At 39.7% G+C, this 15,000-nt stretch overlaps 1 protein-coding gene and 1 long non-coding RNA gene across 3 annotated transcripts in view; both read right to left on the bottom strand.

The window, feature by feature from the left end:
- Positions 1–15,000, bottom strand: part of LOC133659429 (uncharacterized) — a 236,094-nt gene that overhangs the window by 174,269 nt on the left and 46,825 nt on the right. The gene's annotated exons all lie outside the window — the stretch shown is intronic.
- Positions 1–15,000, bottom strand: part of LOC133658813 (large ribosomal subunit protein eL14-like) — a 120,318-nt gene that overhangs the window by 99,072 nt on the left and 6,246 nt on the right. The window contains exons 2-3 of the mRNA XM_062061232.1: positions 10,712–10,922; positions 10,467–10,590 (exon numbers count right to left, since the gene is read on the bottom strand). Of these exons, the coding sequence (XP_061917216.1) occupies positions 10,467–10,590; positions 10,712–10,922 (335 nt within the window). The remainder of the gene's footprint in view (positions 1–10,466; positions 10,591–10,711; positions 10,923–15,000) is intronic.

The following is a 15,000-nucleotide window of genomic DNA, read 5'->3' as shown; positions in this document are numbered from 1 at the left end:
TTTGGGCCACTTCAGCCTGCAGTGTAAACGTAAAGTGAGACTGGCAGAAGAAATACGATCTGTGTCACTTGAGGGCAAAAACATCAGATTTGGTGTGCAGTGGAAACACGCATGGGTTTTGATTGGTTATTGTCTTATTTTTGCCTGGGCAAAAAAAGCTGTTGACAAAAATGATTAGTCAAGGAAATGGTCTCAGGAGTCATGTGGGGTCAATCTCTCAAACCAAACACCCAAACCTGCTATGACATACACTTTGCTAAATGCTACCTGGGCAGGTGATTGAATTCCTATTGGCGGTAAGCACCTTGATCCGCATTAGAATGGACAGTGACGTGCTATCTCGCTAACAATAGCGCTTATACATCCATGTCATTATGAGCTTACGCCGTCGAACAGGCCATCATTGCACACACACACACACACACGCACACACGCACACGCACACACACACACACACACGCACACACACTGGTGCACCTGATCTGATTGCAGCGGGTCAGCAGACCTTTGCGTGCAGAGGAACATCAGCTGACCGCAGACAAAAGCAGGGAAGAAGTCTTCACCACAGGGAGGGAATGACTCAGCACTCACGTCTCAAATTAGATTCCACGACATTGTTGCAATAAATAATGACATCATAACATGGGGGGGTGTAAATCACAACATACTGTATATGTGTAGGTGTCCACAGCTGTGTGTTGTGGATAACAAAAACATAGAGAAGCAACAATTAAAACAGGATTACCTTTCTTTAAAATCAACCGGATCTTTTGCTTTGTCATTTGTTTTTTTCCATAAAGAGCTTTGCCTTTTTTGCATGAACTGAGCCGCACAAGTTTGTGCAGCTAGCCTCTCCTATTCAGTGCAGCAACAATAGCCCAGAGCAAGATCTCATTTCCTGCCGGACAAAAGATCCTCAACTCCAATGTGCTGTCAGCCAGGGTTGGGAAAGACTTGAGGAGGGCCAACTAAAGAGCAAATATGTTAACACCTTAGACACATCCAACAGCTGGCCTACTCATCTGCTATCAAGCTGACCAATGACATCGCAGCAGCTCAAAATCTCAGTGACATATTTGTTGATTTCTAAAAAAACATTGAATATTTCTTCAACCATGTCATGTCATATCAAGTCCAAACTTTTTTTGAAAACTCAAAGGATGGTGGCGGAGGCCATTTTGATAGTTTTCCACTTTCAAAACAAGTACGATATAGACATTTTTTCAACAGTTTGTATGTTAGCGTCGCGTTATTAGCATCAACGTTTAAACGTTGTCACTTTACACTACACCTGTTTGCTGTTTTATTTTTGAATAATAGTATTAATAGAATGTACCTCAGCCTACAAATAGCCCCCAGGCCACCCCTGATGTCGAACACCTTTTGACTTGCAGAAACACATTTTTATTTCTGACTTTATTAGCCATGTAGCAAAGTATGTATTAGGGATCGACCAAATGTGGAACTTGGAGCCAAACTACGTCAAAATAAATGAAGTGCTTACCCAAAATGAACCGGGAAAAATGTCCCCGCCAGCTGGACCAAACACACAACTGTCCATTGAATGAGTCACTATAATATTGATCATGATGCATGCAACACAACATGCTATTGTTAGTACAAGTACAGTACATATGCTCTCGAGCTAGCTGTGTACAAACAAAACATGAAATAATACTTTACAGATATTGTAATATGATCATGTTTTGCAATCAGTACAGATTGGTGTCCTATCGCATGGTGTTGTGCGTTACAAACTTAAATGCCATTTAGATGCTAACATAGTTGCTAACTTATCTCTTGCCACAGCTAGCTTACGGCTAACACCGTCACAAGGCGATGTACTACTACGCTAGAAAAATAGTTCCTCAGTGTTCACTCTTACAATAACAATGTTGTTGCAGCTCGGTTATTATACAGGTTACAGGATGTAAATGAAGTACTCTTGGCAGTTTGAAGTGATTTAGAGGTAGAATAGATTAGCTCCCATTAGCTGCATTGCCAGCTACCAAGAACGAGCCCAGTTTTATATGTTACAAAGCAAAAAAAACAACCTTTTGTCTTCTCGTCTCGCATAAGGATTGTGAACGATAGGCAAAAAAGTGCAGTTCCCTTTTAAATGTTTGCTACATTTACAAATCATACATTTTATATACATTTTACCGTATTGACAAATCACTGAATTGAGAACAGGAAGTGATGCTATAAAGTGAAAAAGTGGTTGGACAGAATAAGCTTTGCTTCGTCCTACTCCTTTTTATTGTAAAGAGAAATGAAAATATGTAAACTATGTGATGTATCATATTGAAATGGTATACATGTTCCAAATAATCTTCAACCAAGCAATATTTGAGGGTTCCCCACAAGAAAGCCTTACAATGTACAAAAGCCATAAACCGCTATAAAAGTGTGTAACATTTGAGTAGATGGTGAGTTATTGTGATGTAGAGAAATCCCATATTTTCTCACATTTTCAGAAGATTTCCTGTAATTTGAAATGCAAATGTTGATGCTCCTCTTAGAAACACGTACTAAAGGTGTTGGTGATGTTTCTTTGCTGCTAAATGAACTCCAATAGTGGCGCCGTATTAAACATCATGTCGCTACTGGTCTGATGTTCCCAAAAAAGTCATGTTAAAAAACGTGGATGAATGTTGTCATTGTCATCTCAGGACATTCAATCATCACAACTGGACTGTTTGGTTGGTCTTGGAAGACTCATCTGAGTAGACTTCATCACTTCATGATCATAGACTTAACAACTTTACGCCTTGTCCAGTTGTTTACACTATTCATGTTCAAATAACTTGAACTGCAAATTGATATGGGCTCCAAATATCGGTTATGGGCCTCCTTGACTACGAATAATCGGTATCGGCCCTAAAAACCTTCTCTCTGGTATGTATGTTATGACATGATACTGTAGTCATGGGAGAAGTCTGCTCCCTCCCCCTGACCATCAACTTTCAGAAAATGGGTCCTTCAGAAGAAAAGAGTGAAATAACTTGGAGGCAAAGCATAGCTGGAAATATCATTGCAACCAAAAATAACTTGGTGCATATTTGATCATATTTGGTCAGCTGCATGATTCTTGTGATCTTGTGTCCTGCTCACAGATAAACAATTGTGTTCCAACCTGATGCTGAACTTAGCAGTATTGTGGCGACGTCTGATCCCATTCCTATGCAAGCAGGAGTGAGACAACTTGCAGTTTTGTGGCGTGAGGAGGACTAGCGTGCTCATTTGCAGGGTCAAACGACTTTCAAGCGTGTCTGCAAAAATCTGCCTGAGATGTCACGTTATGTTTTTCATGGTGGCCCGCTAATAATACCCTCAGGAGAAATCCATTTATGTTATTAGCGACAATGCAGACCATAAAGCTGTCATGTCACGCATACACTTCTTGTATAATAACATAAGCTGCTAATATGAGCGTGTATCCCAGTGAGAAAGACTGAAGATTAGTGAAGAATGTTCAGATCCTGAGATAATGCAAATACATTGCAACTATGTCTGCTTTGTCATCTGCACTCTTGCAGAAGATCTTCTCCACAGCCCTCTTTGGATCATACATGTGCATACATGCAGGCCAGGGGTGTCTACAATTCTTCAACTGAGGGCCACACACTAAACCAGGGGTCACCAACCTTTTTGAAACCAAGAGCTACTTCTTGGGTACTGATTAATGCGAAGGGCTACCAGTTTGATACACACTTAATTAAATTGCCAGAAATAGCCAATTTGCTCAATTTACCTTTAACTCTATGTTATTATTAATAATTAATGATATTTACACTTAATTGAACGGTTTAAAAGAGGAGAAAATACGAAAAAAATGACAATTAAATTTTGAAACATAGTTTATCTTCAATTTCGACTCTTTAAAATTCAAAATTCAACCGAAAAAAAGAAGAGAAAAACTAGCTAATTTGAATCTTTTGGAAAAAATTTAAAAAATAATTTATGGAATATCATTAGTAATTTTTTCTGATTAAGATTAATTTTAGAATTTTGATAACATGTTTTAAATAGGTTAAAATCCAATCTGCACTTTGTTAGAATATATAACAAATTGGACCAAGCTATATTTCTAACAAAGACAAATCATTATTTCTTCTAGATTTTCCAGAACAAAAATTTTAAAAGAAATTCAAAAGACTTTGAAATAAGATTTAAATTTGAGTCCACAGATTTTTCTAGCTTTGCCAGAATATTTTTATTTTATTTTAATCATAATAAGTTTGAAGAAATATTTCACAAATATTCTATGTCAAAAAAACAGAAGCTAAAATGAAAAATTAAATCAAAATGTATTTATTATTCTTTACAATAAAAAAGATAAATTTACTTGAACATTGATTTAAATTGTCAGGAAAGAAGAGGAAGGAATTTAAAAGGTAAAAAGGTATATGTGTTTAAAAATCCTAAAATCATTTTTAAGGTTGTATTTTTTCTCTAAAATTGTCTTTCTGAAAGTTATAAAAAGCAAAGTAAAAAAATAAATTAATTTATTTAAACAAGTGAAGACCAAGTCTTTAAAATATTTTCTTGGATTTTCAAATTCTATTTGAGTTTTGTCTCTCTTAGAATTAAAAATGTCGGGCAAAGCGAGACCAGCTTGCTAGTAAATAAATACAATTTAAAAAATAGAGGCAGCTCACTGGTAAGTGCTGCTATTTGAGCTATTTTTAGAACAGGCCAGCGGGCTACTCATCTGGTCCTTACGGGCTACCTGGTGCCCGCGGGCACCGCGTTGGTGACCCCTGCACTAAAACATGCAGGGGCCATTTGGATAGTTTTCATTTTAAAACCACTTCAATATATAAATATATATATATATATATATTTTTTACCTTTTAGGGCTTCTCTCAAGGTTGGTCCCGAGTACCTGGAAGGGTCTAAGTCAAACTAAGTCATATCAATGCTTGAATCTAGATCCACTAAAATTCTTGGGGATCTAAAAGGGCCCCACTCATTAAAGTGTTAAACTTAAGTAATGCTTTATATTTAATTACCAGTATTTTACTTTCAACGCTTAAGTCTCAAGATCAACTTCAGATCTGTCAATTAGAAGTTTTATTTTATTATATTATATTAATTTTTGTATGTTTTATGCCTTTTTTTGTTATGGCAAACACTTAAAGTGAAGTGAAGTAGTTGAAGCCTTCAATAAGTCAATAATTCATAACATTGATTTTGATTCATTATTATTTTTCAGCAGTTTTAAAGAGAAAACAGCCTGCATGGCAGCTTTGTGTTATTAGAGTTAACATTTCACCTGTTTGCTCTTTTATTCCACTTGTTTGTATGTATATTACATGTGCTGGTAAGCGGGCCGCTTGATCTAGAAGGCGTAAACACAGCAGAGAAGACGTGACAACAAGGCATGCAGCTGGAGTTGAAACGCTCACTGTGATTAAGTCGGTTGCATTAGAACACATGACGGCTACGCTGAATGAGGCCAGTGGGGAAAAATGAATCTCAATAAATAAGTATTGTGAGTGTGTGTAGAAAGCTGTGGACTGATGGCAATACTTAAAGGGGTCTTATCCTGCACATTTCAGGGGCTTTTCAAATGATACTGGATCCCAGTGAGGCACTATGTTTAATATCAGGAATGTCCTGATCGACACTTTTGATCTGTTGGAGTCTTGATCCCATACTGTGACAATAGAATATAGAAGTGAACATGTTTTATATTAAGTAAACACATTTTTATCAAGCTTATCTTATTAAATGTAGAATGTATTGTTGTAAATCAGATGTGTTCAATGTGTGGTATTGAATAAAGAAAATAATGTTCAGTGCACAATATCTAAACAAAATCAAAAACTACAATTGGTTCCCATTGAAATCATTTGCACTACAAGGCTTGTTTTATCCAGAGACTTACTGCCTGACTTTGTAAACAACACCACCATACAAATGATTGTGTAATAATTAGATCAAGAAGAAGAAAAGAATCATTGATGTACTCATACTATAAGTCTAAAAGGCTAGGGCCATTTTAATCATCAGAACAAACATTTGTCTCATTGGAAGGGGAACCAGACTACAAGTTTAACGAGTTCAACTGGACAAAATGAAGATGTTTGGCAAAATGAGGCACAACAGGCCCTTTGTGCAAAGTGCAAGCTTGCTGTGGGACTGGAGATCTTGTGAGATGATGTCAAGGAGAGGAGCACAATGCACCTGTGAACTGTACAAGCAAACACTTTTCTGGGGAGATCATTCTCACTATCTGGGGAGGGCTTCCTGAGAAGGATGGAACATTCCTGGGACAGGAGGCTCTACCGGGGGAAGGAAGGGCACTGCTATGACACAAACACACGCAGTGACGCCAACAGCCATCATGCAAGCGTGTGAACCGGAAACGGACGCCTGTCTTGCCGGAGATGGAAGATTGATTCACGAGGCTGACAGAGAGCCAACCTGCAGACTTTCCCAGCCCTGAACTCGGCCTCCAGCATCCTGGAGACATTGCTCACCTCCTGCTCCAGCAAAACATGTCCAACACAGTGTGTGTGTGTGTGTGTGTGTGTGTGTGCACTTGTCTCACCATCCTTGTGTGGACATACACTTGATAAGCCACCCTTTCTGTGAGGATCTTTGGACTTGTGAGGACATTTGCCTGGTCCTCACAACTACAGAAGTCAAATATTTTTTTTACTTTGTGTGTTTTGCATTCTGAAGTGAGGTTGCAACTAGGGATGTCCGATAAATGCTTCAAAATGTAATATCGGAAATTATCGGTATCGTTTTTTAAATTATCGGTATCGTTTTTTGTTATTGTTGTTGTTTTGTTTTGTTTTGTTTTTATTAAATCAACATAAAAACACAAGATACACTTACAATTAGTGCACCAACCCAAAAAACCTCCCTCCCCCATTTACACTCATTCACACAAAAGGGTTGTATCTTTTTTGTTATTAATATTCTGCTTCCTACATTATATATCAATATATATCAATAAAGTCTGCAAGGGATACAGTCCGTAAGCACACATGATTGTGCGTGCTGCTGCTCCACTAATAGTACTAACCTTTAACAGTTAATTTTACTCATTTTCATTAATTACTAGTTTCTATGTAACTGTTTTTATATTGTTGTACTTTCTTTTTTATTCAAGAAAATGTTTTTAATTTATTTATCTTATTTTATTAATTTTTAAAAAAATTACCTTATCTTCACCATACCTGGTTGTCCAAATTAGGCATAATAATGTGTTAATTCCACGACTGCATATATCGGTTGATATCGGTATCGGTTGATATCGGTATCGGTAATTAAAGAGTTGGACAATATCGGAATATTGGATATCGGCAAAAAGCCATTATCTGACATCCCTAGTTGCAACTCTCTACTCCCATCTAGGGCTAGATGTATATTTTTTCATCATTCTAGCTATAGTGGAAAGGGGGGCCCTCACAACCCACTAACCAAACGTGGGTCCACACAAAGTAGGCAAGACATGTGTGTGTGTGTGTGTGTGTGTGTGTGTGTGTGTGTGTGTGTGTGTGTTAGGGCTGCATGATTTTCAGAGGAAACCTAACCGCGATATTTTTTCTCCAAAATTGCAATTTCCAATTTTTATATTTTGTGAAGACAGACATGTTACTTTTAGACTGTCAATCAACACATGTTTGTCTCAAGGTGCCACTCAGGTGTCATTTACCTGGAGGCCACTGGAGACTAGAGATTAGCTACTCCACAAGAAAAACTTGGTTTAAAAAATTCATATGTCTTTATTTTTATTGTTTAACACAAAATAAAGTACAAAAATAAACATATGAAGAATGAATCTTAATATAATATTATTATTATAATTGTTATTATTTTTAACATTTATTACATTAGGGAACATGGAGTCCTTTACTTTTCTTTTATCCAGCCGCATACGCATCACTTTGATGGATTTTGTCAGCGAGACATACAGTATAGCTATAAAGCAACTTCAAACACTAATGTCCAGTGTGCCCAACAGAAAGGAGGCAGCAAGGGAAAAAGTCTCAATGGCAACACTGCAGTAACTTTCATCTATCCATCCATCAATCCATTTCATGCATCCATTTTCTACCACTTGTCCTGTTTGGGGTCGCGGGGGTGCTGGAGCCTATCTCAGCTGCATTCGGGCGGAAGGCGGGGTACACCCTGGACAAGTCGCCACCTCATCACAGGGCCAACACAGATAGACAACATTCACACACTAGGGACCATTTAGTGTTGCCAATCAACCTATCCCCAGGTGCATGTCTTTGGAGGTTGGAGGGGCCTATCCCCAGGTGCATGTCTTTGGAGGTGGGAGGGGCCTATCCCCAGGTGCATGTCTTTGGAGGTGGGAGGGGCCTATCCCCAGGTGCATGTCTTTGGAGGTGGGAGGGGCCTATCCCCAGGTGCATGTCTTTGGAGGTGGGAGGAAGCCGGAGTACCCGGAGGGAACCCACGCAGTCACGGGGAGGACATGTAAACTTCACACAGAAAGATCCCGACCCCGGGATTGAACCCAGGACCTTCGTATTGTGAGGCAGACACACTAACCCTTCTACCACCGTGCTACCACTGTAACTTTTACTCATTGCGAAATGTTTCTCTGCTTGCATCACGCCCGATCGATGTCCCGGCCCCAGGAGCCACTGTGATTGGTAGGTTGGTTCAACGGTCAAGTGCCATTCTTATCAAACTGGCGGGCTGCACTACCATTCAACTCTCATATTAAAGGCCTACTGAAAGCCACTACTAGCGACCACGCAGTCTGATAGTTTATATATCAATGATGAAATATTAACATTGCAACACATGCCAATACGGCCGGGTTAACTTATAAAGTGACATTTTACATTTTCCGCTAAACTTCCGCTTGAAAAGGTCTATGTATGATGACGTATGCGCGTGACGTCAATGGTTGAAACGGAAGTATTCGGACACATTGAATACAATACAAAAAGCTCTATTTTCATCGCAAAATTCCACAGTATTCTGGACATCTGTGTTGGTGAATCTTTTGCAATTTGTTCAATTGACAATGAAGACAGCAAAGAAGAAAGCTGTAGGTGGGATCGGTGTATTAGCGGCTGGCTGCAGCAACACAACCAGGAGGACTTTGACTTGGATAGCAGACGCGCTAGCCGCCGACCTCACCTTGACTTCCTCCGTCTCCGGGCCGCCGACCGCATCTATGATCGTCACTCTGTCAATCGCTGTAACGCAGGTGAGCACGGGTGTTGATGAGCAGATGAGGGCTGGCGTAGGTGGATAGCTAATGTTTTTAGCATAGCTCTGTGAGGTCCCGTTGCTAAGTTAGCTTCAATGGCGTCGTTAGCAACAGCATTGTTAAGCTACGCCAGGCTGGAAAGCATTAACCGTGTAGTTACATGTCCATGGTTTAATAGTATTGTTGATCTTCTGTCTATCCTTCCAGTCAGGGGTTTATTTATTTTGTTTCTATCTGCATTTAAGCCCGATGTGCTATCACGTTAGCTCCGTAGCTAAAGTGCTTCGCCAATGTATTGTCGTTGAGATAAAAGTCACTGTGAATGTCCATTTCGTGTTCTCGACTCTCATTTTCAAGAGGATATAGTATCCCAGGTGGTTTAAAATACAAATCCGTGATCCACAATAGAAAAAGGAGAAAGTGTGGAATCCAATGAGCCAGCTTGTACCTAAGTTACGGTCAGAGCGAAAAAAGATACGTCCTGCACTGCACTCTAGTCCTTCACTCTCACGTTCCTCATCCACAAATCTTTCATCCTCGCTCAAATGAATGGGGTAATCGTCGCTTTCTCGGTCCGAATCGCTCTCGCTGCTTGTGTAAACAATGGGGAAATGTGAGGAGTCTTTCAACCTGTGACGTCACGCTACTTCCTGTACAGGCAAGGCTTTTTTTTATCAGCGAGCAAAAGTTGCCAACTTTATCGTCGATGTTCTCTACTAAATCCTTTCAGCAAAAATATGGCAATATCGCGAAATGATCAAGTATGACACATAGAATGGATCTGCTATCCCCGTTTAAATAAGAAGATTTCATTTCAGTAGGCCTTTAAACACGCACGCTCAGGGGCTGCGAGCGGGACAGAGTGAGACCTCTTTCTCCCTGTTCGAAGCCGCAGCCGAAGAAAGCAGGCTCAACAATTGTCACTCAAATGTCGGTGGAAAAATACCTCAGCTTCTTACGTTCACGCTGTTGCACTAATTACAACATCGATGTGGATTCATTGTGCAGCCCTAGTGTGTGTGTGCTGCCACTACACTGGCTAAAAGACTGGGCTAACTTGTGAAGGGAGCCAGGAAAAGTCAACACAAGCTGCTCTGACATAAACAAAACAAGTGTCAGCTGATCTGAAAACACACACACACATTCACTGCTAGGAGGGACTGTAAGTGCGGTCATCTAGCATTGTAGCGACAAGATTGTGTATTAAAGTAAACAGGATGAGATGGAAGTCAGGTGAGAGAGTGTGTGCACCTACATGCTGGTCACAGCCCTCAACAGGGCTGAGAATCGGAGAGCCGGATGGACTGCAGAGCTCTGGGAAAGGGTTGGGGATGGCAGGAAGTGAAGCAGGACGCAGATGCTGCTCTTCCCGTAGACACCTGCAGGGGGAGACATATGCACACTCAAGTAGCAGCTGAGGCAGAAAACACACCATTGGACCAACCTGTTACAAAGCATGTGTGTGACAAACCATCATTCAAGTGTCGGCCATCTTTATACCTGGCGGCCTGGATGTGCATGGGTTGAGAGTGCCGCAGCCTCTCCCTGGATGGCGTGGATGGCAGGGCCGGGCCGTGTCGGGCGCAGGGGCCACCGTGCATGTGGTGATGGTGCCCGTTGAGGATGAGCGCCGTGTCCGCCTGGGTGGAATACACGCTCTCCATGGAGGAGTTCATCTCGTTCACCAGCTTCTCCAGATCCACGTCATCATCTGTGGGGGGCAGAGTGAGATGCTCTTAAAGGTCAAACCCCGGCCGAGTCATACCAAAGACTATAAAAATGGGAGCCATTACCTCCCTGCTTGGCACTCAGCATCAAGGCTTGGAATTGGGGGTTAAATCACCAAAAATGATTCCTGGGCGCGGCACCGCTGCTGCTCACTGCTCCCCTCACCTCCCAGGGGGTGATCACATTTCACCACACCTAGTGTGTGTGTGACAATCATTGCTACTTTAACTTTAACTTAACTTAGTTCCTCAAATATTTAAAAGAGACTCAAATTTAAAGTAATTGAAAAGTAAAAGTGGTTGAAAGGTAGATCATTGATGAGCCTTTTGTCTGCTTTTGTGTATTGCTGCACCGACATTCAGGAGTGCGAGTGTCTGAGGCTTCATGTCAATATTTTTGGACTGTGTTTCTTCTACTTTATTATTTGTATTGCATTTGATTGTATACATCATTTTGTGGGTAACTGGTTTGGGGGAGAAAAAAACAACATTTGACATGTTTAACTGTATTTCTGGGCTGTATATGTCAAAAATCTAATACATGTTTGAAAAAAATTAAAAGCTCATGCTAATGAAGAGATAAACAAGGGATTTGTATTATTAGTCCAATGTCTACATTTCCAGCAACTCGTCCTTCAATCATAGATCATATCTATCAGTGGTACTTTCACTTTAACTACAACCTAGTGACACAAGTCAAATCCTTCCCTCACAGCACTGTTCACTTCCTTGACTATTCATTTTTGTCAACAACCCATTTTCCCCTGGCGAAAATTCGACCAAAACGAATCAAAACAAATGCCGGTTGACGAAGACGATAACAGAAATAACTGACATTTTACTCCATGAATAAAAACAGGACCAAAATGTTGACAGAAAGGAAATCTAATCCTATTTCATTTGGTCTTGCAGATGCTGGCAATATATATCCAATCACAGCTCTTTAACATATGAGAGAGGGGCGGGAGTTAGTTACAAAGAAGAGCCAATCAGAAGCTTTTCCTTGTGAGATGAGGAAGTTGGATTTCTCACCCTCAAAACCAAAATGTATGAATTAACACATTCCACGTGGTTATATGTGTACACCTGGGAGAAAGTGAAGAGGACACTTTTTTTTGGATGCTATTTGATATCATTAGCAGGCCACTTATCCATTGTGGCAGCTATACAATTGAAGCTAATTCTAGCGTATAGGTTGTATTCACATGACATCAAGTCCAGCTCATGAAACATGTCAGACTCAAAGTGGTGGGCAAGCGATCTTGGCGACATTTTGCCTTTCGCGTAGAACAATGCCCTATGCTCGCATTGTTTCAGGCTGTTCAAAAAGGATAAAAGTTTCTTCAGAGTTCCTTGAGAGCTAATCAAGAAGAGCAAAAGAGTGCAAGTTTTTATGTAAAATGACAAGAAAAGCAGCAAGCTCTAAGCTTTAGCACTAAAGCTCTTCTGTTTAACTATTGTACACACGTACAATAGTTAAACAGAAGAGATTTAGTGTGTACAATAGTTAAACAGAAGAGATTTAGTGTGTACAATAGTTAAACAGAAGACATTTAGTGTGTACAATAGTTAAACAGAAGAGATTTAGTGTGTACAATAGTCAAACAGAAGATATTTAGTGTGTACAATAGTCAAACAGAAGAGATTTAGTGTGTACAATAGTCAAACAGAAGAGATTCAGTGTGTACAATAGTCAAACAGAAGAGATTTAGTGTGTACAATAGTTAAACAGAAGAGATTTAGTGTGTGCAATAGTAAAACAGAAGAGATTTAGTGTGTACAATAGTTAAACAGAAGAGATTTAGTGTGTACAATAGTTAAACAGAAGAGATTTAGTGTGTACAATAGTTAAACAGAAGAGATTTAGTGTGTACAATAGTTAAACAGAAGAGATTTAGTGTGTACAATAGTCAAACAGAAGAGATTTAGTGTGTACAATAGTCAAACAGGAGAGATTTAGTGTGTACAATAGTCAAACAGAAGATATTTAGTGTGTACAATAGTTAAACAGAAGAGATTTAGTGTGTACAATAGTCAAACAGAAGAGATTTAGTGTGTACAATAGTCAAACAGAAGAGATTTAGTGTGTACAATAGTCAAACAGGAGAGATTTAGTGTGTACAATAGTCAAACAGAAGAGATTTAGTGTGTACAATAGTCAAACAGAAGAGATTTAGTGTGTACAATAGTCAAACAGAAGAGATTTAGTGTGTACAATAGTCAAACAGGAGAGATTTAGTGTGTACAATAGTCAAACAGGAGAGATTTAGTGTGTACAATAGTCAAACAGAAGAGATTTAGTGTGTACAATAGTCAAACAGAAGAGATTTAGTGTGTACAATAGTCAAACAGAAGAGATTTAGTGTGTACAATAGTCAAACAGGAGAGATTTAGTGTGTACAATAGTCAAACAGGAGAGATTTAGTGTGTACAATTGACCAACACTGGAAAAAAGGCAACTTTTCTCAGCAGGCTGGTGCTTGAGCAGTGATTATTTCTATATACTTCACTAATTGTTTTTAATAACTGGTATGGTATGTGTATATATTGTATCTGCTGATGTAGTTCTGCTGCAGTTGTAAGAAAAAAAAACAAAAAAGGCTGATACGATATACATCAAAATGCCAATGCCGATAATCGGCCTGGCCAATAACTGGTTGCTCGCTATATCAAAAGGTGAATTCCTCTACCTTGAGGGGATGTAATAAAATGGTTTGGGTCAGGGGTGTCCAGACTACCGCCTGCAGGCTTCCTCAATTTGGCACGTCGTGAGTTTATTAATAAGGGATCTGTTGCTTCCAAACCAATTTGAAGTATCTAACAATCTGATTGCTGCAACTTTGGCGCCATCTTGTGGACAATATGAGTAAATAAGGTCAATGACCATGAATTCTAAATTGAAAGAAATGTGGGTTAACCTTTTTTCTTATATGACCTAATCCAAACAACCTTCCCTACTCATGAGGCAAAATAAATACAAGCAACATCTCAAGTCAACAAACAGGATCCTACATTACACAACATACTCACATCCATGCACCAGAAAACATTTTAAATGACACCCATTTCAATCCATTGCAATGCATAATGGGAAAAATGCAAAACACTCCCTCTACACTTATCCATGTTTGGTGCATTTTAGCTGCTTGATATTTCTGATTAAACACAAAACCTTAAGCAGTTTGGCACGGAAGTAAACAAGGTAAAAGTCAAACTTTCACATACTCTTCATATTGAATTATCCAGCCATTATGAGCGCACACACACACACACACACACACACACACACACACACACACACACACACACACACACACACATATAGTTATTTCACACACAGTCGGTTTTCAGCTCCCGGCCTAATTCTTTTTTAGCTCAATGCGGCCCCCATGTGAAAAAGTTTGAGAGCATTCTTTGGTGCACTAGAAGACCCAAAAGTCTGTATGCACCAATATGTTCCAGTGTCCGAGGCCCTTTTGACCAAGGAGTGTCCCAAACCAACACAATTCCTGACATTCCATTTTGGGGGTAAAAGGGAAGGCTCTGTGGGCCGTTGATGGCACAGCAAGGTAGCAAAGTAGGACAGAGTGTACAACATGTGCATGTAATTACACAGGATTAAAAGACAGTTGTAAACAGCGGGGAGTGGTCACAGAGAGGTATGCATTACAAGCATGGTGGACACAAGGTCATGTGATGTTGAAAAATGGGTCAGGGGTTCTGCTGTGAAGAGCAGCTGAGGACAGTGAGTTATGTAACGCATGTGTTTGTTCACCTCACAAGACTATTTGTGTTCTGACACTCCTTTTCACTCGGGGCCGCATCACAGTCAGAGGGTCGCTCGTAACAGTAAAAAAGATACATTTGCCTATCTATTTTATTTTTAGACATTTGTTACGTACACTGAAAAAAAAACTGGCAACTCAGTCACCAGAATTGTACTGGAGTAAAAAGTCTTTTATACAACATAAATGGAAAAACAGTAGTACTGTGTGTCACAGGAAAACAATGGCCAGAATTTGACTCTTTATTTTTTTCCAACATATTACTGGAAACGAAAAA

This window comes from Entelurus aequoreus, linkage group LG10, assembly GCF_033978785.1.
Source record: "Entelurus aequoreus isolate RoL-2023_Sb linkage group LG10, RoL_Eaeq_v1.1, whole genome shotgun sequence".
Taxonomy (NCBI): Eukaryota; Metazoa; Chordata; class Actinopteri; order Syngnathiformes; family Syngnathidae; genus Entelurus; species Entelurus aequoreus.
Note: the sequence above shows the minus strand (reverse complement) of the source record. Positions and strands in the feature narration are given on the sequence as shown.